This window comes from Canis aureus, chromosome 9 (assembly GCF_053574225.1).
Source record: "Canis aureus isolate CA01 chromosome 9, VMU_Caureus_v.1.0, whole genome shotgun sequence".
NCBI classification, from domain to species: domain Eukaryota; kingdom Metazoa; phylum Chordata; class Mammalia; order Carnivora; family Canidae; genus Canis; species Canis aureus.
Window position 1 is genome coordinate 6,469,385 of NC_135619.1, and position 21,286 is coordinate 6,490,670.

Genomic DNA, 21,286 nt, shown 5'->3' on the forward strand with positions numbered 1-21,286 from the left:
AGGAAGCCCGATGTGGGACTTGATTCCGGGTCTCCAGGACCACACCCCGGGCTGCAGGCGGCGCTAAACCGCTGTGCCACCGGGGCTGCCCTTTCTTTGGATTTTTTTTATTTTTATTTTTATTTTTTTTTATTTTTTTGTTTAGATTTTATTTATTTATTTATTCATAGAAACACAGAGAGAGAATGAGAGGCAGAGACACAGGCAGAGGTTGAAGCAGGCTCCATGAAGGGAACCCGACGTGGGACTTGATCCAGGGTTTCCAGTATCACGCCCTGGGCTGCAGGCGGTGCTAAACCGCTGCGCCACCGGGGCTGCCCTCTTTGGATTTTTTTTAAAAATTTATTCATTATTTAAGAGAGGGAGAGTGAGAGAGAGCATGGGGGGTGGGCAGAGGGAGAAGCAGGCCCCCCACTGAGCAGGGAGCCCAATGCCAGGCTCTGTCCCAGGACCCTGGGATCATGACCTGAGCCGAAGGAAGACTTTTAACCAACTGAGCCACCTAGGCGCCCCCGTTTTGAATGTTTATGGCCTCTATTACCTGTTCAAAAATTAAATAATTTAAAACAAAACAAGGTCTTGATGTTGCAGAGAAAAAAGGGAGACCAGAGGGAGGGTCCTGAGGAGAAGCAAATGACAAAGTTGGAGATGCAGCCTCCACAAAGGCAGCAGCAGAACCAGAGTTGAATATGTAGCAGTACTGCCAAGGGAAGAAGACTATTTTTTAAAAAAAAAAGTGCACTCTATGCCCACAGTGGGCCTCAAGCTCTCCACCCTGAGGTCAAGAGTATCATGCTCTACTGAATAAGCCAGCCAGGAACCCCAGAAAGAGGGCTTTTCCAAAGGAGGACTACAACCAGTGGTCAAATGTGGCCAAAGGGGAAGATGAGGGCAAAGGCCCAGTGCCTTTCATGTCTGAAGCTATTGAAATACGTCTATTGAAGATGGTGGTGGCAGGGCCTCCTCCATGAGGGGTGCCACACACACCACAAGCCTCCCTCCCCCTAACTCAGCCAGCCCCATAAGCCCAACCCATCTGCGTGTTCCCTCCAGACGCCTACAGGAACAAGCTCAGAACAGACGGCAGCTGAAGCCACGCTCCCGCCAGACTTGGAAGATGGGGTCTTCACTGAGAGCCAGGCCATTCTTCCTCCCTCTGATGGAGGCACAATAGCAGCAGGCTGCTGATCTGGGCTGGTGTGAGAGATCAGCACAGGGCCAAGGGGCCTGAGCTGTTTGTGCCAGGCAATGTCTTCTCTGCCCTCGTGCTCCTCTTAACCGCTGCCGATTTTGCTTGTGCTCCTTTACTAGCTAGTCCCCACTGCCCCCGGCCTACAAGGCCTCCTCACTGGCCAGGAGTGTGTGAACTGTGTGTGTTCTGCCATGAGGGGTCAGAGGTGAGGCTAGTCCTGTGTCTTGGAGAGCATCTCTCTGCTCTGGGCCTCTGCTCCGAGTTGGTCCTTTAATGCCCTGCCATATCTAACCCTCTCTAGAGAGACTGGGGCAGGGTCTCTCCTCTTCTGAAAGCCTGCTGGTCCTGGAAGAGCATTTCATCAGTCTTCTGGGTTAAACCCTCATGCCCAGAAAGTCCCTTCATACATCTTTTTATTAGTCTACCATGATTCCATCTACATCAGTCTAAGTCCATTTTTCCTGGACATTCATCCACAAATACTTGTTCCCCTCAAGTATTGCCATATACCAGTCACTGTGCTGGGCCCTGTGGGAACAACAAATACAGGTAAGACACTATTCCTGCCCTCAGGGAGCTTACAGTTGAGCTGGAGAGATGGGGCAAGGTGGTCAACAGCAGCAAACTGGACTACATTTTGACTCTAATTATCTGGGGGCTACGTCCACATGACGTAAGAATTATGAACAGAAGAACCAGAATGTGAAGACAGATTTTAGGAACTGGCCTTGAAGGATATATGCAGGCTGTAAATAGATGGGGGAAAGAAGAAAAACACTCCCTGTGGTGAAACTATGTGAGCAAATGCACAGATGTGAGACATGGTAGGCAGCCTGCTGCACGAGATAAAGACCCTCCCTGTACAGCCAAGTTGTCAAGGGACCCCCAAACCAGATAAAAGCATTCTGCTTCTTAATCTCTTATCTTCTTGGTGACTCTGATGGATATGCTCAAGATCCTTTGTCATCTATTGGAGTCTTTTTTAGGAAATCTTTACCCCCAAAGTGGGGCTCCAACTCACACCCTGAGATCAAGAGTTGCACCCTCCCAACTGAGCTAGCCAGGTGCCCCTCATCTATTTGACTCTTGATGCCAAACTCCATGACTTGGTGGCTTTGTGGACTCAAGATCCAAATATAAACTCAGCAGGGGCCTTGTAAGCATTTGTTAGCACTCTGTCCCACTGTTTTCTGGATGAAGAAAGTCACTCTCAACCACTCTGCCTTTCTGGACCTTAGTTCTCCCAACTATAAAGTGAAGGGAACAGTATCTACCTTGTAGGATGGTCATGAGGACGAAATGCAAATGCAGATATCTAATTTGTCAAGCATGTAAGTGAGCCATGGACGTAATGTTTTTCTACAATCTGTGTCCTGGTCTTTTATTCAGGCATCCAGACAACTTGCTAACTTCTCAAAGTACAGCAGCACCCTGGAGACACAAATCTAAGGGGCACCTGGCTGACTCAATTAGTAGAACATGTGACTCTTCATTTTAGGATTGTGATTTGGAGCTCAGGAGGGGTGTAGAGATTACTTAAAAAAAATAATAAAAAGAGGGACACCTGGGTGGCTCAGTTGGTTGTCTGCCTTGGGTTCCAGTCATGATCCTAGGGTCCTGGGATGGGGTCCACATCGGGCTCCCTACTCCCCGGGGAGTCTGCTTCTCCCTCTTCATCTGCCCCCCACTCCCACTCATGCTCTCAAATAATAAAATCTCTAACAAATGATAAAAAAAAAATTTTTTTTAAGTTGTCATCCACTGAGGTCCAACTTGCCTCCAGAGTAACCACTGTAGATTACCCCATTATTGGATTTGTTGTTTTGAGGATTAAGGGAGGTAGAGATTGGCACTGGAAACCTAAGTGATGGTATTGTATTGCACAGGTTTCTTTTTGTTGTTGTTGTTCCAGTTATAATTTCTTTAGACAGAGGACCTGCGCTGATTTAAAGTATTTCTCTGAAAGGAAATCGTCAGAGCTCTAGAGACCAAGGAGGGCAGGTGCTATGGGACACCTGGGTAGGTGAGGAGGGGCACTAAGCAAAGGCCAGTAGCTGAGAACATTGTGGGGTTTCCTTGGCCAAAGCAAAGGGCACGAGGCACACTGAAGGTACCTACGGTACCTGATGGCGTGGCCAGGTAAAGAATCATCTTGACTTTTTGAAGCCATTCGGTTGTTATCGGATTTATAATTTCGGGCACAAAAAGGGACTAAGCCAGTAGGACTTGTTTTTCTGAAATCTAGGCTGCTTGTGATCCAGGACCTTGTAAGCTTGGGACTTCAGTCTAGGAACAATTAAGATTTACCTTTACCATTGCCTCATCCTCACTACTCTCTCTGCATATACCAAGCATTCTCTGAAGTTGGGAGATGAGGTCAGATGGGATGTCCAGTGTGTGGGTACCGAGAGGAATGGGAATAGTGATGGCAGTAGCAATGACAAGTAGTAATGACAAGCTCTTAAGTTCCAAGGCCTCTTCATGGATCATTTCATTTCAACCTCACACTGTCCCTGAGACAGGTACTAGAGTTAGCTTTTCCTTTTCACAGATGAGAAGTCTGTGGAGTCACAGAAGTGATAGAACAGCCCAGCTTACTCAGCTGGTTTTTGACAGAAGAGCAATCTGAACCACAAGGTGTTGCTCCAGAGTGTGACCAATCTGCTAGAGGGTGAAGGTCCCCTGGCTTGCATGGACTCAGGAGTTCAGAAAAGGCTAATTTTCAGTGGTACCCTTCTCAACAAGTAGGCTTCATGATGCTTGAATGCTTATTATGTTAATGGAGGCTCCCTTCCTTTCTGGAACATTGACTAGTTTGACAAGTCTCCGATTTCCAAGGTCATTGCTTCCCCTCCCTGCAAGCCAGCACTGACTGGCTCCTTTCCAGTCTTCAGGCCCCTCATCCATCTACCATTGCCCTCAAAAATAACTGCTTAACGGCTCTCCAGTAACTGCAGCCAACTCTTTAAGGGTTCTTGAGAAGAGATCATGTGGGAAAACTAACAGAACTCATCCAACTTTTAGAAGTGAGATTTGATCAGCTGTTTCCTTGCCTCCACCTTCCCAGATTACCTAATTGGTTGGTCTTCTTCACTTCTGAGCTCTCTCAACCAGGAGCATATGAAGAGCAAATCCATTCTGGATATAAAGTGCAAAAGTTGGGAGGGAAAGAGAGGGATGTTTAAAGCCAGAAGGTTCAGACACAGTTCTGAGACCAGAATTCCTTTCCTGCATCCAGCTCAGGACTATCGACTTCACCTGGTTGCTATGGAAACATCAGTTTCTGTTGGATGGCAAGCAGCACTTTTGACAGAAAGCATCACAGGCTACCATGGTAACATCAAAAAGAGTAAAGCTGCATTCTCTCTTGGGAGGGGTGTGGAAGGAATGGAGGACACCAAGGAAAGCAGGCAGGAAGGGACGGGCTGACTTAACAGAGAGAGAATTAATTCAACACACATCTAGTATGTGCAAAGCAAAGCGATAATGAAGAAAACATGTCTATGGCTTGCCTCATTGGGCTATAATCATCTAGCAATAGAATTTTAACTGTAAATAAAGGCAGAATGAAACTTGTAACAGGACAATCTTGAAGAGGGAAATCAACTAGCAAAGCTTCAGAGTCTTAAAGGACAGGATTCTGACCAGAAGAGGAGCAAAAAGAGAACAAAATGAGCAGACAAGTAGAAAAGTCCAGGACATACTGAGAACTCTGAGTACAAAAGTAGAAAAAGCAGCTCCTAGGCCTTGGCTCCCAGGAGACACAGGCTGAGATTAGGATCCAGGGATCTGAAGCTAGACTAGCCTGGATTGGAATCCCAAACTTGCTGTGTAATCACAGAGTAGGTTACTTACCCACTTGGGGTATCCATTTCCTTGTTCACAAAGCAAAGATGGTAAGAGTCTACCTCAGAGGGTCATTATGAGGATTAAGCAACTCAATGCATATAAAGTGACTAGAACGATGCCTGACCCACAACTCTGCACCAATGTTGACAGTTACCATACTATACCTCCCACTTTTCGAAGCCAGCTCAGCCTCTCCTCCCTGTCCAACTAATAATTCCTGATTCTCACCACACCTTCTGCAATAGGGAAAGGAGAGGCTGTGGTTGACCATCTCCCTTCAAGATGTAACCTCATTTCCTCATAAGCACCAGGATTAAAAGTTCAAAGCGCAAACCTGCTTCCTCTGGTCACTCACATCTGGGGGCTGGCTGCTGAAGCTTAAGAAGGAAGTAGGCAAAAAAATAAAAAAATTAAAAGAAAAAAAGAAGGAAGTAGGCAGAAACCCACATTCAAAAACACGTTTAAGTTTGAAGAATAGGGAGGAAATACCACCAACTTAGAGAAGACAGAAGCATAGGCTAGAAGTCAAAAGTCAGGTGAACATCTCCCGTTTAGAACTGAGGACAGCTGGGCAATTGTATGCAAGAGGATCATCTCAGCCAGTCTCTCTACCCATACCTGAGCCATTATGCCCAGGCAATAGAAACTGAGGAAGGTTTCTTTTACCTTAGGAGGATATTTGCTGCCCCATCCCCTCTACTCCAACCACCCTCAATGCAGGGATGAGTAACTAGAAGGCATTGAGTCACATGCAGTGACTCTGGCTGTCAGCCACTGGATGCTGTCACCTTATAGGGGTTAAGACTAGAGTAGCTATCTTAGATGTTTCCTCACTTCCCTCATAGTCTCTCCCCCACCAAGAGGCTGTATGAGAAACTAAGAACGGTGGGGGGGGGGGGGGGGTTAACTGAAGTGGAAGGAACCAAACTGTAGGAAGGCCAAAGTAGGCAGGGATGGGAATATAAGGAAACCAAGCAGAGATGGGAACCCTTCTGAGGAAGGCAGGGAGGCAGACAAGGCCTGTGGGTATTTATGTGTTTTTTTTTTCTTAAATATTTTATTTATTTACTCATAGAAACACACACACAGAGAGAGAGAGAGAGAGAGAAGCACAGACACAGGCAGAGGGAGAAGCAGGCTCCACACAGGGAGCCCGACATGGGACTCGATCCCGGGTCTCCAGGATCACACCCTGGGCTGCAGGCAGCGCTAAACCGCTGTGCCACCAGGGCTGCTGGTATTTATGGTTTGAAGGAGTTCGAGACTACCATGAGGAAGCCTGGTCCCAAGCTTCAGAACTAACAAAAATGGTCCACATTGCTTTTCAGGATGCATTAGCAGCCAAATCAATGACTAGAGGCGGACTGGGCTCTAGCCAGCTACTATGTAAAAACAATGCATCCTCCTTGCCTTCCCCCAGACTCAGAGCGCAAACCAGGACAGGGGAAGGGTGGGGGTGGGGGCAAGGGCAAAGGCAACAGGAGCAGCAAGTCAGGCTGCCACAGCCCAGAGGAATCAAGAGCTAGTCCTGGGTCCTAGTGGCCTTTTATGCCACAAGCAGGTGCCAAGTACCTAATACTTCAGTGTGAAAAGCAACCCCAAAAGCTAATACCACCAAGAAACCTTTACTCAGCTTAGGAAAGTCTGAGCGCAGACAAATTAAAACCTAACAGCAATTATCCATATTTTTAGCATGACAATAAAATCTTAACATTCTGTTGCCATAGAGACTGGTAGAGAATGGAGGAGTCCTACAGAGCTCTGCCCCAGAACCTCAGACCTCCTCTAGGCTGGTCCCTACCTGGTGAGCCAGGTTGTGGCAGGCCCCTTGTCATAATAAGCCTTACAAGGCAGGTGGAGGACAATGTGTATCCCCTTCATCAGGGCAATTCCTGGAATACTCAGCTTTCTGGAATTCACTGGTCCCAGGCCTGTGCTATCCCCTGTGCTATCCCAAGCAGGGCTATACATGGAAAGCAAGAGTTGAGGGGACGAACAGCAGACTTCAGGCCTGGGGAGCCTCGATGGATGATGCCCAAACTCCTCTGGATACTGAACTGGGAGTTCCATAACAAAGAGAGCCAAAGACGGACACAGAGGCTAATGGTCAGAACGGGGAGCTTAGGTTTCTTTGGTACTTAAGCTCCTCAAGATCACGATACACCTCTAGCTGAGGGTGCAGAATGTGCTACTGTCACAGTGCCATCTGGTGGAAAGACAAGATCTGTCCTTAGGCAGAGTCCAGCCTGGTGGTGCACCCAGTGGGCACGGTAGGTTTGGAAATAAATTTAGGATGGGGGGAGGAGAGGGAGGAAAAAAAGGAAATAGTTAAGATGAAGACATATGGAGGAAACCCACGGGGCCAAGTGTATAATGCAGACAGATGGGGAACTCTATCCAAGTGTGTGCCTTTTGTCCATTTTAATTTCTAGAGGTTAGATAAAGTAAAATTGAAGGGACAAAATACAAAGGCATTATAAATGTTTTATATCCCTAGAACCATTCACGGTTTTGGCTCATGAGAAGTTATTAACATCAGACACACCAACTGACCGAGACCACACACATATGGGCAGCAGCTGCCAAAAACAGTGGAGCTTCCCATTTATACAAAGTTTATACATATATATGTATGTGTGTACATATAGATACACATACATACATATACATATATATCTTATATACACAGACACAAGGGTATAAAATCCAGTGAAGAGGGCTCACATGTGCCCAGGTAGGGGACAGGAGCAGCTTTCACAGCTGGGGTTGAGCCCATGGTAGAGGCACGTGGGAAATAGCAGAGTAGCAGCCTCCTCTCCATCCTCCCACCCTGGGCCACAGGAAGGACATGGGAGGAAAGACAACTATACAAAGGAGGATGGAACATATACTGGAAAGGTACCCCACCTTTCACTAAACTCCTGAATGCTGCGAAAACACCCAAAATGCCTGGCAGGACACCCATACCTCCCAGCAAGATGCTGAGCCCACAGTAGCAGTTCTGGCCCCAAGCTGAGGCCTAAGGCAGGCTTCACAATGTGCATGTCCACACCATCTTCCAGGGCCTGTGCGGCAACAAGCCAGTACCTTCATGGCTCACCCCCCAAACTCCAAAGTCCTCTTACACCAGAGGTCTTAAGGGTTTCCCTCAACAGACTGTAGGGTAGAGGTACAGGAAAAGGAGAGAAGTTAGTTCCTTCAATTAATGCCCTATGGCCTTCCCAATGGGGGAGGAATCAAGGAATCACTAAGAGGTGGTTGGGAAGAGCAATGAAGGTCATCCCAGGAGATGACGTATGTGGAGAGACAGGTGCTCAATGCAGGTGCAGATTCTGTCCTCTTCGACTAGTGGCTTTGCTCAGCAGAGTCCAGTCCCAATGGGCCCTGGGCAGGAGCTCTTCTGGAGTCTAAGGGTGGCCCCAAATTCCTGCAGAGTCAATGTCCACGCCCTCAGGATGGCTTGGTCCATAAAATGGAGAAGGGGCCATGGAAGGGTAGATGTGGAGAAGGGAGTGGCAGGACCCAGAGGCACAGGGAGGCAGTGTACTGCGCCACTGATTTACCTATGGCAAGGAGAAGAGGTAAACGGAAAGCCACAGGAAAGAACGTAACCAGTGACTTAACTGAGCCAGCCCCTGAGACTCACATGGTCTGAGGGGTGAAGAGGCTGGAAAGCTGGAAGCACTGGGAGGCAATTGCCTGGGAAGCGAGGTTCAGTGCTGGGCTCAGAGCTGTGAGAGAGAGAGAGAGAGAGAGAAAGAGAGGCACAGTGAGTTACTGAGCACAGATCATTCCTTCTTTCTGGGCTCCCAACCCTTCCTCCCTCTCCCAAGTCCAAGCCTACCAGTCAGAGCTGCAGGGTTCAGGCCCCCCAAGGGAACTGTCCCATTTAGTTGCAAGGCAGCAGCAGCTTGGGCTGCGGCAGCAGCAGCTGCAGCTGTAGTAGGCAGCTGGATTCCAGAGCCTAAAAGGGAAAGAAAAGTTGGTGTTAAGTCCCAATCTCGGATCTAAAACTCAACCCCACGCTCTTCACTCTACAGAGAAACTCTCTCCACCTTCTGCCAACTTGGCCATGAGCTGCAGACGTCCACCTGCCGATCCCAGATCCAGCTCCTGTTCCCCATCCGGAAAAGTGATATCTGTGCCACCATCCAGTCGCTCAGTCACATGGCCAACTCTCATAGGTCGACCAGCAAGCTCAAAACCATTCAGCTGTTCCAAGGCCCTCCGGGCACACTCGGAGTCTGAGAACTACAAGAAACACAGGCCATTATCAGTCACTTACTGGCCACAGACATGCTCTCCAACCCCCACTACCACTGCCTAGTCCTGCTATCCCAGGAAAACTGCGTGCTCGCTGTGGCACAAATTATTGTCTTAGGGAGTGCGACCTAAGAGCCTCATCCCTCCAAAATGATCATGTGACAAGAACCTTTTCCAACGGACTCAATGGCAATCTTCCAGCTCCACTAAGAACCCAACAAAGGCAAAAAGTCTGTTATCTTTAGGGTGGCCTACACTTATAAGCTGCTTCACAAGTGAGCATATAAATGGAAGTACGACAGGCTGAGAGTCAAGATTCCTGGGCTTTTATTTACACCCTTAGGACTGGTCAGTTTCAATTCTCAGTCAAAAAGTAGGAATCTGAAACCTCAGAGTCCAGTGGTAGGAGGGAGTGCAAGACCGCACCCCACCCCTATGCCTATACCAGTGCTGTTGATCACAGAGAGCTCTACTGTCGTCCAGCAGCACCAGAGCAGCCGCGTATAGAGAAGATTCCAGACTGCTGTTGAAGTATCAAGGGTGTTGACGAGAAAAGCAGCAACACAAGACCAAAAAGGCCTCACAAAAGCTTTTCTGCATCCGAGTCACACAAGGAGTTACAAGAGGTTCTTGCCACCATGAACACCAGAGCTGGCTTTGTTTCCTCTGGTAGCCCCTGCCCTAGGGCCTGGCACATGGTACTGACAATTCCTAAGCAGGTGGTATAGGTGGCCTGCCTTCACTGGATACTTCTGAAGTGATCAATACCCCTGGTCAAACACAACCTACCTCCCCTCTGCCCTGTAGGCAACTGTGGGGGTGTATGCTGCCTGGACTGAACCCAGAAAATATCAGCTTCTATAAGACACTGTGGCTGGCAGCCAGTCCTCAGCCTGGAGTCACACAGGGCTAGAAGAACCAGTTATGGGAACTAGAAGCAATTCTCTTGGGAGTGTTAGGAAAAGGTAAGACATTCTCGCTATTTTCCCTATAGTGGTCTCTGAATATAAAGATACTTCTCAGTGGAGAAACTGAGTAGTGCCAGAAAAAAAAAAAATCTCTACTCCTGTTCTTATCATGAAAACATACCAATTCCATGAAGCACGTCTATAAAAGCCCACACCTAACCTCTCTCATGTCCCCAACTTCCTAGCTGTAGCCTGAAATCATTTCTATTACCCAAAGAGCACGTTGCAGCACGCAGCACCAGGGAAGCTGGTTGACCTCCAGGACACCCCCATATCAGGGCCACTAACAGTGTGTAGGAGCAAAGTCAAGATCTCAAGCAATGCACTCATCTCAAGGGGCAGAAGGCTAGTCCAAGCTGCAGGCACCAGGGCTTATGGGTCATTTTTTTTAATAAGATTTTTTTTTTTTTTAATTCATGATAAACACAGAGATAGAGAGACAGAGACGCAGGCAGAGGGAGGAGGAGGCTCCATGCAGGGAGACCGACACGGGACTTGATCCTGGGACCCCAGGATCGCGCCCTGGACCAAAGGCAGGCGCCAAACTGCTGAGCCACCCAGGGATCCCTTATAGGTCATTTAGAAAGTTCCTAGAGGAGGAGAATGAAGCTAAGCTGCAAAATCAGACAGGTGGACAAACCCACGCTGAAATTCCAGAGTTAAAGACCAGAGACTCACCGTAATGAAACCATAACCTTTAGAACGGCCTGTATCTGAGTCCTTCATCAAGACAATATTATCAATCTGTAGAAGAGGGAGAAATTATTAACAATCTTTGGCTAACTCATACTCTTGACCTTTCCTGCCTGACTGTTCTACCTCTAACTCTGTAGCCAATCAATTACAAATCTCCACATCTTTTTATTTTTTCATATTTTATTTATTTACTTGTGTAAGAATTTAGTTTTTTTTTTTTTTTAATTTTTATTTATTTATGATAGTCACACAGAGAGAGAGAGAGGCAGAGACACAGGCAGAGGGAGAAGCAGGCTCCATGCACCGGGAGCCTGACGTGGGATTCGATCCCGGGTCTTCAGGATCGTGCCCTGGGCCAAAGGCAGGCGCCAAACCGCTGGGCCACCCAGGGATCCCAAAAATTTAGTTTTTTTTCTTAAGATTTTATTTATTTATTTATTTAAAGATTTGTTTATTTATTTATGATACAGAGAGAGAGAGAGAGAGAGAGAGAGAGAGGGAGAGAGACACGGAGGGGGGCAGAGACACAGGAGGAGGGAGAAGCAGGCTCCATGCCGGAAGCCCGACATGGGACTCAATCCCGGGACTCCAGGATCGCGCCCTGGGCCAAAGGCAGGCGCCAAACCGCTGAGCCACCCAGGGATCCCCAGATTTTATTTATTTATCCATGAGAGACACACACAGAGAGAGAGGCAGAGACACAACACTGGCAGAGGGAGACGCAGGCTCCATCCAGGAAGCCTGATGAGGGACTCCAGGATCATGCCCTAGGCCGAAGGCAGGCGCTAAACCACTGAGCCACCTGGGCTGTCCTCCACATCTTTTCTTCTTTTTTTTTTTTTTAATTTTTTTTTATTCATTTATGATAGTCACAGAGAGAGAGAGAGAGAGAGAGAGAGGCAGAGACACAGGCAGAGGGAGAAGCAGGCTCCATGCACCGGGAGCCCGACGTGGGATTCGATCCCGGGTCTCCAGGATCGCGCCCTGGGCCAAAGGCAGGCGCCAAACCGCTGCACCACCCAGGGATCCCCCCTCCACATCTTTTAAAAAAGAGACAAAGGCAACTTCCTTCCAAAACACCTTTTCTGACTAACCTTACCTTAGTATGAGCCCTGTTGTTTGATTTTATGGTGCCTGACTCATTGGTGTACTGAACACTGAATGCAAAGATGGAGTCTAACTTTCTCCGCATAGACCCATACGTTTGTTCTGATGGATGCTGTGGGTTAATCGTGTTCAGACAGAATGAAGAGGTACACTTACCCTCCCCACTTTTTCCAATTCCCTTTAGAGGTTTCCATCACTTTCTACTCACTTTGCCAAAGGGCTCAAAAATGCCCCGGAGCATGTCCTCAGTGATATTGAAGTGTAGGGAACCCACATAAAGGCGCATTGGTCCACTACTGCCCTTCTGCAGGTTGTTGGCCATGGCTGCCAGCCGGTTTTTCTCAGCCTGAGCAAGAAAAAACTGATGAGTCACATCCCACTCCTCCTCCCTTCAAGCCCATATTGTCATGTCAGTTTTGCAACCTGCTCACCTGTGAAGCCTGGACAATGATGGGCACTCCTAGCAGCCGCTGCCCAGTTAGCCCAATGGCCAGGGGCACAGACTGGATTTCACAGAATTCTACATATGCGATGCCCTTAGAACGACGGGAGTTCCGATCTGAGATGATTCGGACATCACGAACCTAATCCCGCAAGAAGGAAATCCTGAGTTGGGCATAAAGGAGGATGGATGGAAAATAGGGTACATGGAAGAAAACTAAGGTCAGGGAGGTTACCTTGCCAACAGCAGAGAAAAAGTCCTCCAGGTCTCGAGGCCGAATGCGGGCAGCTAGCTGCATACAGAAAACTGTGCGGGCATCACGCTCCTCAGGACTCAGATTATCAATTGGCTCCCTAGAGAGTGAGCACAACTTGAGACACCCGCTCCCAAAACATGGTCACTGTTCTCTAGCTACCTCCTCAGGTACTATATGTTCCGATATTCTGGCTCAAACGGCTTTCTATTCATACCTCATGGTCTAGAAGAGCGTTCATCATGAACTCACCTGACGGGGCTCTTCTCTCTGAAATGGGGGCTCTTACTGTGTGCATACCTGCGCCTACAGAACAGAGAACAAACAGAAAATCCTGTCATCCAACTTCACTCATGTTGGCTTGAGGCTCAGTCTTCCATCGTGAGAAGACCAGATGCCGGCACCTCAGCTCACATGGGAATTCTCAAGACCACCCCTGTAAGTAACAAGGTCTCCCTCCTGCCCATCACATCAGGTTGGAAGCACCTGCATGTAGGAACCACTGCACAGCGGTTTTACCCAGACTACCACGTGGAAGCTGTTGTATTAGCAAAAGGTGGTACCCAGTGGCAAGTGGTGGGCTCCGGTAGCGCACGCGGTCCTCACGCCGCCGGTCTCGACTGCGTGACTCACTGCTGTGCCGCCGGTCCCAGCTCCGGCTGCGGTGGCGACGCTGCCGGTCTCGACTTCGGCTTCGGCTGCTTCTCCGCCTATGCCGGTCCCGGTCTCGACTACGACTACAAGTGGAGGGCACTACTGAGTTCACTACAGGACAAACCAACCTCTTCTAGTGCCTCTTTCCCTTTGTAGTGATCCTCAAAACCCAAGGGCCCCTAGCATTATTGACTGACCTGCGCTTCCTGTCCCTGCTTTTACTATGGCTCCGACTCCTCTTCTTCCTGTGAAGGGGAAAAATCCTGATTACTAAGGAGGTTTTATGCTTTCCCCCAAGGAAAAGGAATGACGGAAAGACCAGGGTGGAACAGCAGTAAAAGACCAAAGAGCCTAGGATGAGCTGGCAGGAGTTCACAGCAACACCAACTTGCACACAGCCCTGAATGCTGTGTGGCATCTAAAGTGGCCATTTCCCACCTACCCCCCTGCCAAAGCCCAGTAAAAGCAGCTGCTTTCAAATCAGGAGCCCCTCACTATTTTATTCAACAGAAACAATGACGCTAGAACAGATCCACAAGTCTATGCTGGAATGTGAAGACCAGAAGACCATTAAACCAAGTCACCACGATTCCCAGGACCCAGCATTAAAAATGAGCAGTCTTATAAGCAACCGCCTCCCTATTTTGGCCATTTCTCCGATGGACACGGTTGCCTCCCTTGCCCAAGTTGCCAGCCCATCTCTTTATGCCACACTCACTTGCTTGAGTCCCCACCAGCGCTGCTCCCACTGGTGCCACCACTACTGGTGCTCATGGTGCTCGTGCTGGTGTTGGCAGGGCCATCTTTTTTAACCTCTTTCCTTTGCTGTTCATCCTGAGAGGTTTGCCAGGAAAAATGTCAGAGGGTACAAGGTGGCAGACGCACATGTTCCATTGGGCAACAAAAGAACAGAAGTGGACAGAGAAGAAAGCTTATGAAATCAAAGCTCGCAATTATCCAGCCCGTTCCTGACCACCTGGGTCTCCTAACAAAGGGAATAACAGAACGGAGGAAACTACCTGAAAAGAAAAGATCAGAGTGACAGATTTTGATGTCAAAACTTTAGCTACCCGACATTGGTTCCATTGACATCTATTCCCCAGGACAGTGAGAAATTACTTAGGTCTAAGATACACTGACTTTCTACTGTGTCACTGAGAGCTATGAGCAAAGCACTTATTCCTAGAACATTCTGCCCCCCACCCCAAACCTTCTTCCACCCCCACCCCTCAGCTTTGGGACCCTCTCTGCCAGCATGCCTTTAGGATTAGAGCCTGGAGAGTGAGGCTTACTAAAAAACTGTAACTTTTATAAGTAGCAACGATACATAATAAATAATAAATAAGCAGGAAAAAAGGATTTACAAAATGTTGAAACTGATGATCTATAACTGCTTCTTCTTAACTAACCCAATTCCAGGAGTGAGATGGGGAATATTACCTCCTCCTTTTTATAAGGAGCCTCCAGCATGGCCTCAATCACTATATCAAAGTCATCGGACGCCATCGTAACAGATCTGAGGAGAGGACATGGATATATAAGAACCTATTTTTCTGCCCCTTTGGCACCCCACATCCCTTCCTTCTCCAAGAAACAGATTTCAGAATTCTTGAATTCCAAAGGGATCTTCCAAGCAGTTGCTTACTCTACATTTATTTTTGCACATTTTAAATCTGAACGTGTTTTGCTCTGGCTTAGAAAAGGTCAAGTGTCTAGAAAGAAAATATCTGGGAAGCTCCGATGGCCCAGCGGTTTGGCGCTGCCTTCAGCTGGGGGTGTGTGATCCTGGGGCCCCGGGATCGGAGCCCTTGTAGGGCTCCCTGCATGGAGCCTGCTTCTCCCTCTGCCTCTGCTTCTCTCTCTCTCTCTCTGTGTCTTGAATAAATAAATAAAATCTTAAAAAAAAGAAAGAAAGAAAGAAAGAAAGAAAGAAAGAAAGAAAGAAAGAAAGAAAGAAAGAAAGAAAGAAAATATCTAGATAGAAACAAAATACAATACAGACCCTGTCCTGTGAAGAGAAAGTGTTGGCACTCAAAATTACTATTCACTTGACAATGGACACTAGGTCTCCGTTCTACAATTCAAAATTCTGTATAAATAATTGGTTTAAACTTAAGCCACTGAAATGAGCACATATTCCCAATAAAAAAGTAAAGATGCAAGACTAAAAAATTAAAAACAAGACAAAACAACACCAGAATGCAGACCTGCCCTAAGCTCTTCCCCATACCCCCCACCCAAACATCAATAATTAAGGGACTCATCGTTAAGCATGTCCCATATAATACCAACTAGAATTCAGGTAACTCAAAGATAATGATTCAGACACGCTTAATCAATTCCACTTTGAAACTTGTCTAGGCAGGCAGAGTAAGACTTCATGCCTCCCTCAAGCTTTCACACCTAGCAATCATCTTTACCAAGTCTGTCTACCACATGCCTGTCAAATAAGAAAAACAAATGATATCAAACAAAATCAACAGAATATTGGTCTGGAATTATCAATATACAGAACATGCATGAATCTCAAAATAATTATGCTGAGTGAAAGAAATAAAGCAAAAAAAAAGTATAAACTTTTTGTGCTTCCATTTATAGGAAAAAATTCTAGGAAACACAAACCTGTAAAAGCAGAAAGCAGATCAGTGGTTGCCTAGGGATATGAAGAGGTGGGGAGAGGCTAGGAAGAAAAAAAATCACAAAAGGGCAGAAGAAACTTTTGGGGTGTGATGGTTTCATGGGCGTTTAAATATCAAAACCCATCAAATTATACACTTTAATGTACATAACTTTATTTTATGCAAATTATACTGCAATAAAGCTCAATAAACAAATACCTCAATACCTCAATAAATAAAAACAACTCTAACTAATCTGAAGAACAACTGTGCAAAGGAGGCTGGTCACAATCAGACTTTCCATATCCACAAGAGCTTTGTCCTCTTTATTTTTTTAAAAGACTTTGAGAGAGTGACAGAGATTGCAACAAAGAAAGCATTAGCAGGGAGGACAGGTAGCCTGACTGAGGGCTTGACTCCAGCACTTTGGGATCATGACCTGAGCCAAAGGCAGACGTTTAACAGACTGAGCCACCCAGACACCCCAGCTTTGTCCTCTTTGAAAGAGCTGATCCAGGGACACCTGGGTGGCTCAGTGGTTGAGTGTCTGCCTTCAGCCCAGAGCACGATCCTGGGGTCTCGGGATTGAGTCCCACATCGGGCTCACTGCATGGAGCCTGCTTCTCCCTCTGCCTATGTCTCTGCCTCTCTCTCTCTATGTCTCTCATAAATAAATAAGTTAAAACAAAACAAAACAAAACAAAACAAAAAACAGCTGATCCATCATCCAATGGTGTGGTTTGTCCTTGTTGCACTCAGAGCCCATAGCCTATTTTGGTGATTTAAGAATAAAAGAGGAGAGGAAAAAAAAAAAAAAGAATAAGAGGAGTATAAAAGTAATAACTAACATAAAATAAGTCCTGTAAAAATATGACTTACCTGATATTGCTAGGCACCAAACTAAGCCTGTTACAGAAACAAGATTCTTGGAAAGAGTAAAACAAAAATTACTTGGAGCCAAATTTAAGACTTAAAATAGAAACCAAATCAAGGGATCCCTGGGTGGCGCAGCGGTTTGGCGCCTGCCTTTGGCCCAGGGCGCGATCCTGGAGACCCCAGATCGAATCCCACATCGGGCTCCCGGTGCATGGAGCCTGCTTCTCCCTCTGCCTGTGTCTCTGCCTCTCTCTCTCTCTCTCTCTCTCTCTGTCTCTGTGACTATCATAAATAAATAAAAATTAAAAAAAAAAAAATTTAGAAACCAAATCAAAATCAAATAGGTGTGTCTAAGAACCAGTGAACCTGGGGTGCCTGGCTGGCTCAGTCAGTGGAGCTTGCAACTCTTGATCCCGTGGTTTTGAGTTCCAGCCCCACTTTTTTTTTTAAGATTTTATTTATTTGTTCATGAGGGGCGGGGGGGGGGGGGGACACAGGCAGAAGGAGAAGCAGGCTCTGAAGGGAGCCTGATGTGGGACCCCAGGATCACGCCCTGGGCTGAAGGCAGGCGCTAAATCGCTAAACTACCCAGGGATCCCAACCAGTCCATTTATGAGCTTAGAGATTACTTTAAAATCTTCTTTTTTTAATCAAATATTTTTATTTATTTATTTGACACAGAAAGAGAGTGCACAGACCTGGGGAGCAGCAGGCAGAGGGAGAGGGAGGAGCATACTCCCCGCTGAGCAGGGAACCTGATGCAGGCTCATCTCAGGACTCTGGGATCATGACTTGAGCTGAAGGCAGATGCTTAACCTGAGTGCCACTCAGTCACCCCAAATATAAAATCTTTTTTTTTTAAAGATTTATTTATTCATAGACACAGAAAGAGGCAGAGACACAGGCAGAGGGAGAAGCAGGCTCCATGCAGGGAGCCTAACATGGGACTCGATACGGGGTCGATCCGGGGTCTCCTGGATCACACCCCGGGCTGCAGGCGGCGCCAAACCGCTGCGCCACCGGGACTGCCCCCAAATATAAAATCTTAAACATCAACAAAAAAAAGCAGTGAACTCAACTACTTATTATAATTAACATGATACATTTATATAACAGTCAAAGGTAATACATGCTACAGGCAGTTATCAGGTCCAATGCACAACGAAAAAACTGAGCTTTTGTGAACTACCTAGAGTCTCAAAGCTTAAATCGAAGAGCTGACTCCTGATTAAGGTCTCCTGCCTCAAAGTCTAATGTCTCATCAATTCTATCAGTCACCTCTCTCTCCTGTGCTTTATAACTTAGCCCTAAAGGAAATTTCAAAAAGAAGAGTACACAGCAAAAAAAAAAAAAAAAGAAGAGTACACAGCATACCAAGATGTCTAGTTTTGGGTTTTTTAAAGATTTTATTTTTATGTAATCTCTACGTCAATCGTGGTGTCAGTCACCAGTCAGTCCCAGAGTCTCTCATGAATAAATAAATAAATATTTATTTGAAGTCTAATGTCTTAAACTCTACTGTCTCCCTCATGAGAGACACACAGAGAGGCAGAGGGAGCAGGCTCCATGCAGGGAGCCTGGCAGCAGCGGACTCATCCAGGGTCTCCAGGATCACGCCCCCGGCTGAAGGCGGGGCTAAACCGCTGAGCCACCAGGGCTGCCCCAATAAATAAAAAATCTTAGAAAAAATAAAATAAAAAAATAAGAGGTTTCAATCTATCATTTCCATTATTTCCAGTCATAATGGCTGCCAAGTCTATACAAAGTTTTCTTTATTTCTTTCTCTAAGAGTATTTATTTTATTTTTTATTTTTTAGTTGTTTATTAAGAGAAACTATTCCATAACCCAGTGTTTGTTTCATAGCTCAGGAACACAGGACAGTCAAGCTTCAATGAAACGCAACCCAAAGGAATTCTTCATATTCAACATTCACTTTGCGCTCTGAAAGATAACAGCCTTCTTCATCTCCTCAAAACCTTTCATGGAATCATAATTTCTGTAGAAATCTGCATATGCCTTCTTTCTTGGTTCAGCCACAGCAAACTTATAAAAAGCTGCAACCCGCAGGGATACAGCGAAGGCTCCAACGATATGAAATCGCAGACACTTGGCCAGAAGGCCTCGCATCTGAGGTTTCATTAAAGCACTTGAAGTCATGGTAGTTATTCTCCTCAAACCTAACGTCCTTCCTAAGAGAATTAAAAGTATTTCTTTATTTAAATAATCTCTACACTCACCGTGGGGCTAGAATTTACAATTCCAAAGTCAAGAGTGGTACTCTCTTCAACTGAGCCAGCCAGGTGCCAAGTCATACAGCTAGCTCCTTTTTATTTTTTAAAATCTGCTTTTTCCTCACCAAACGAAATGCTTCTGATTTCAATAACTGCTCTTTGTTGACTGCTAGTATAGGGTAGGAGTAACTTAACACATACACAAGAACTTTCACTTAAGTTGACAGTTCTTGTGACACCACCTACAAAGAAAACTTTTCACTCAGGTACTCAGAAATGAATGGATCTATTTAAAGCACCAACATATATAACATGAGCACATTTTGAAACTTGAAATCTCACTGGGTTTGGCATATCTTTTCAGACACCCTAGAAGCAGTAAAGTCCCAAATACTATGTATTTTCAAATTGGTAGTTTTCAAACTCTTCCTATGTCCTAAATTACGGGTCAAAGTCCATCAACCCCACCCATTAAAACACTATAGAGCCTACTCCCCCCGCCCCCCCGGCTCCAAAAACTCCTTTGTGGGGGGCCCACAATGAATGCAAGTGCCTGGACTTTGTCATCGCACAGTCAAGACCCCAGCAAGCACTTAGGCCTCACTGCTAAAGGGACAAAGGACAGTAAGAACCACTGTCCGCTCAGTTCAGGCAAAATTCACCACACGCTGAGTCCCACAGGGTGATGCGTCTAGGCAGCTGGGCAGAAACATCTCCAAACTGAAGGCAGCTTAATTTGGAACAGGAACAGTGAGAAAGGTAAAACAATCCCCGTGCTGTGCAACAAGCCAAAGCTACACTTTTAAAAAGTGTTCCTGTAAGTAATGATTGGCAGCATCTCTGCGAGGGCCAATGTCCCAATGCTAAAACCTTCTATGTGGCCTAACTATACCGTACCGCCAAAGAACGTGCGGTCGAAAAACGGGACCAGGGAAAAGCCCAGAGGCCAACACAGTGAACACGAGCCTTCCAGAGACTGTGAAGACTGAGTAATCTCTCGCAGAGTTCCCTAACCTCTCTGAGTGGTGGCACTAAGAGCTGAAAACCGGTCCTACGAGCCCTCTCAAACCGCGGTGGGTCGACGCTCCCTGCACCCCCGGGCCCCGGTACCGGCGACCCCGAAAGTCAGGGCTGGGACCTGGAAAGAGCGGTCACTGGGATCCTTGGGACATCATCTCTAGGAGAGAGAGCCAAGAGGGTACCGATCCCTAAAATCATGCCAGCGGGCTACAGTTCGCTACGCTGAGGTGGCGAACACTCCCAGACCGAAGTAAGCAAAAATATTTTGTTAAAAGTTTGCCTGATTCTGCTCTTGACGCCATTTTCTGCCTGTGACGTCAAGGGGAGGCGCCGTGCGGCAACGTCACGCATTGGTGACGTCGCGGGGGACCGGGTTTCGGGGTTTCTCACCAGTTCCGGGTCCCCGCAGGGGGGTCCCCGGTTTCCGCCGTTCCTTTGGGTGTGTTGAGGGCGCGAAGCACGGCTATTTTCCAGAGTCTCAGCAGTAGAAGAAGCACTGCAGCCCGAGCTGCTAGTCTTCCCGCAAAATGGCGGCAGCTCCGCGGTCTTCCAGAACTTTCCCCAATCTGCGCAGGCGCCGAGACATTCAGGCGGTGGAACTAATCTCCCTGGTTTCGCGGCAACAGTCCAAAGTACAGATTTTCATTGGCCAAAACCCTAAGCATGGGTGGAGCCAAACTCAAATGTCTCTTAGCAACCATTAAGTTCCCCTCGATTGGCTAACCTCTCGGAGAGTGGAAGCGTCCTAATAGCGGCCGCCCATCGCTCTCTCATTGGTTAGATGACTTGCGGAAGGCGGAGAAGGCGCGCGAAGAACCAGCAAGGACCCTCCTGCCTACTCCCGAGCTCCAGGTGACAAGGCCAACGCCGTGGGCGGAGCCAACGAGGAGGTACAATGGACTTCTTTGCTACTCTCTACTCTTGATTTCCCAAAAGGGTCACGTGTCGTACTCATCCGCGACAGCTTCACGGCGAGCACTTGCATTTGTTTCACGCCGCCCGGAAGGATGTTGGGCTGGTCTTTCCCCTTCTGAGCGTGCTGGCCACGCAGCCCTCCCAACTATCTCCTCTTACCCTCTGTGCTTGGGCCCGGGAAAACACAAGTGTTGTCACGTT

General features: G+C 47.1%; 1 protein-coding gene and 1 long non-coding RNA gene across 9 annotated transcripts in view; one reads left to right on the forward strand and one right to left on the reverse strand.

The window, feature by feature from the left end:
* The first annotated feature begins 6,785 nt into the window (after positions 1-6,785).
* The window catches only part of LOC144320291 (uncharacterized), a 62,544-nt gene continuing 48,043 nt past the window's right edge, over positions 6,786-21,286 (forward strand). For 5 of the 6 annotated variants that reach the window (XR_013385829.1, XR_013385828.1, XR_013385833.1 and 2 more), the window contains exons 1-3: positions 6,787-7,311; positions 9,082-10,269; positions 18,783-21,060. This is a non-coding gene — a long non-coding RNA (uncharacterized LOC144320291). Of the gene's footprint in view, positions 7,312-9,081; positions 10,270-18,782; positions 21,061-21,286 lie in introns of all 6 variants that reach the window. The other variant, XR_013385832.1, reaches the window with a different exon arrangement.
* Positions 7,506-20,912, reverse strand: RBM23 (RNA binding motif protein 23). Of its 3 annotated transcripts, none has more exons than XM_077908592.1 (14): positions 20,561-20,909; positions 14,865-14,940; positions 14,143-14,258; positions 13,622-13,669; positions 13,334-13,507; positions 13,023-13,076; positions 12,753-12,870; positions 12,507-12,659; positions 12,284-12,421; positions 10,951-11,016; positions 9,097-9,292; positions 8,886-9,005; positions 8,688-8,772; positions 7,506-8,604 (listed from the first exon to the last, which is right to left on the reverse strand). In XM_077908592.1, exons 2-14 carry the CDS (start codon positions 14,928-14,930, stop codon positions 8,601-8,603), a joined length of 1,338 nt encoding a protein of 445 aa, XP_077764718.1. In that variant the 5' UTR covers positions 14,931-14,940; positions 20,561-20,909; the 3' UTR covers positions 7,506-8,600. The 3 variants fall into 3 exon arrangements, with proteins under 3 accessions (XP_077764718.1, XP_077764720.1, XP_077764719.1); XM_077908594.1 differs by lacking the exon at positions 20,561-20,909 and adding an exon at positions 19,157-20,468; XM_077908593.1 differs by having other exon boundaries at positions 7,506-8,772; positions 20,561-20,912.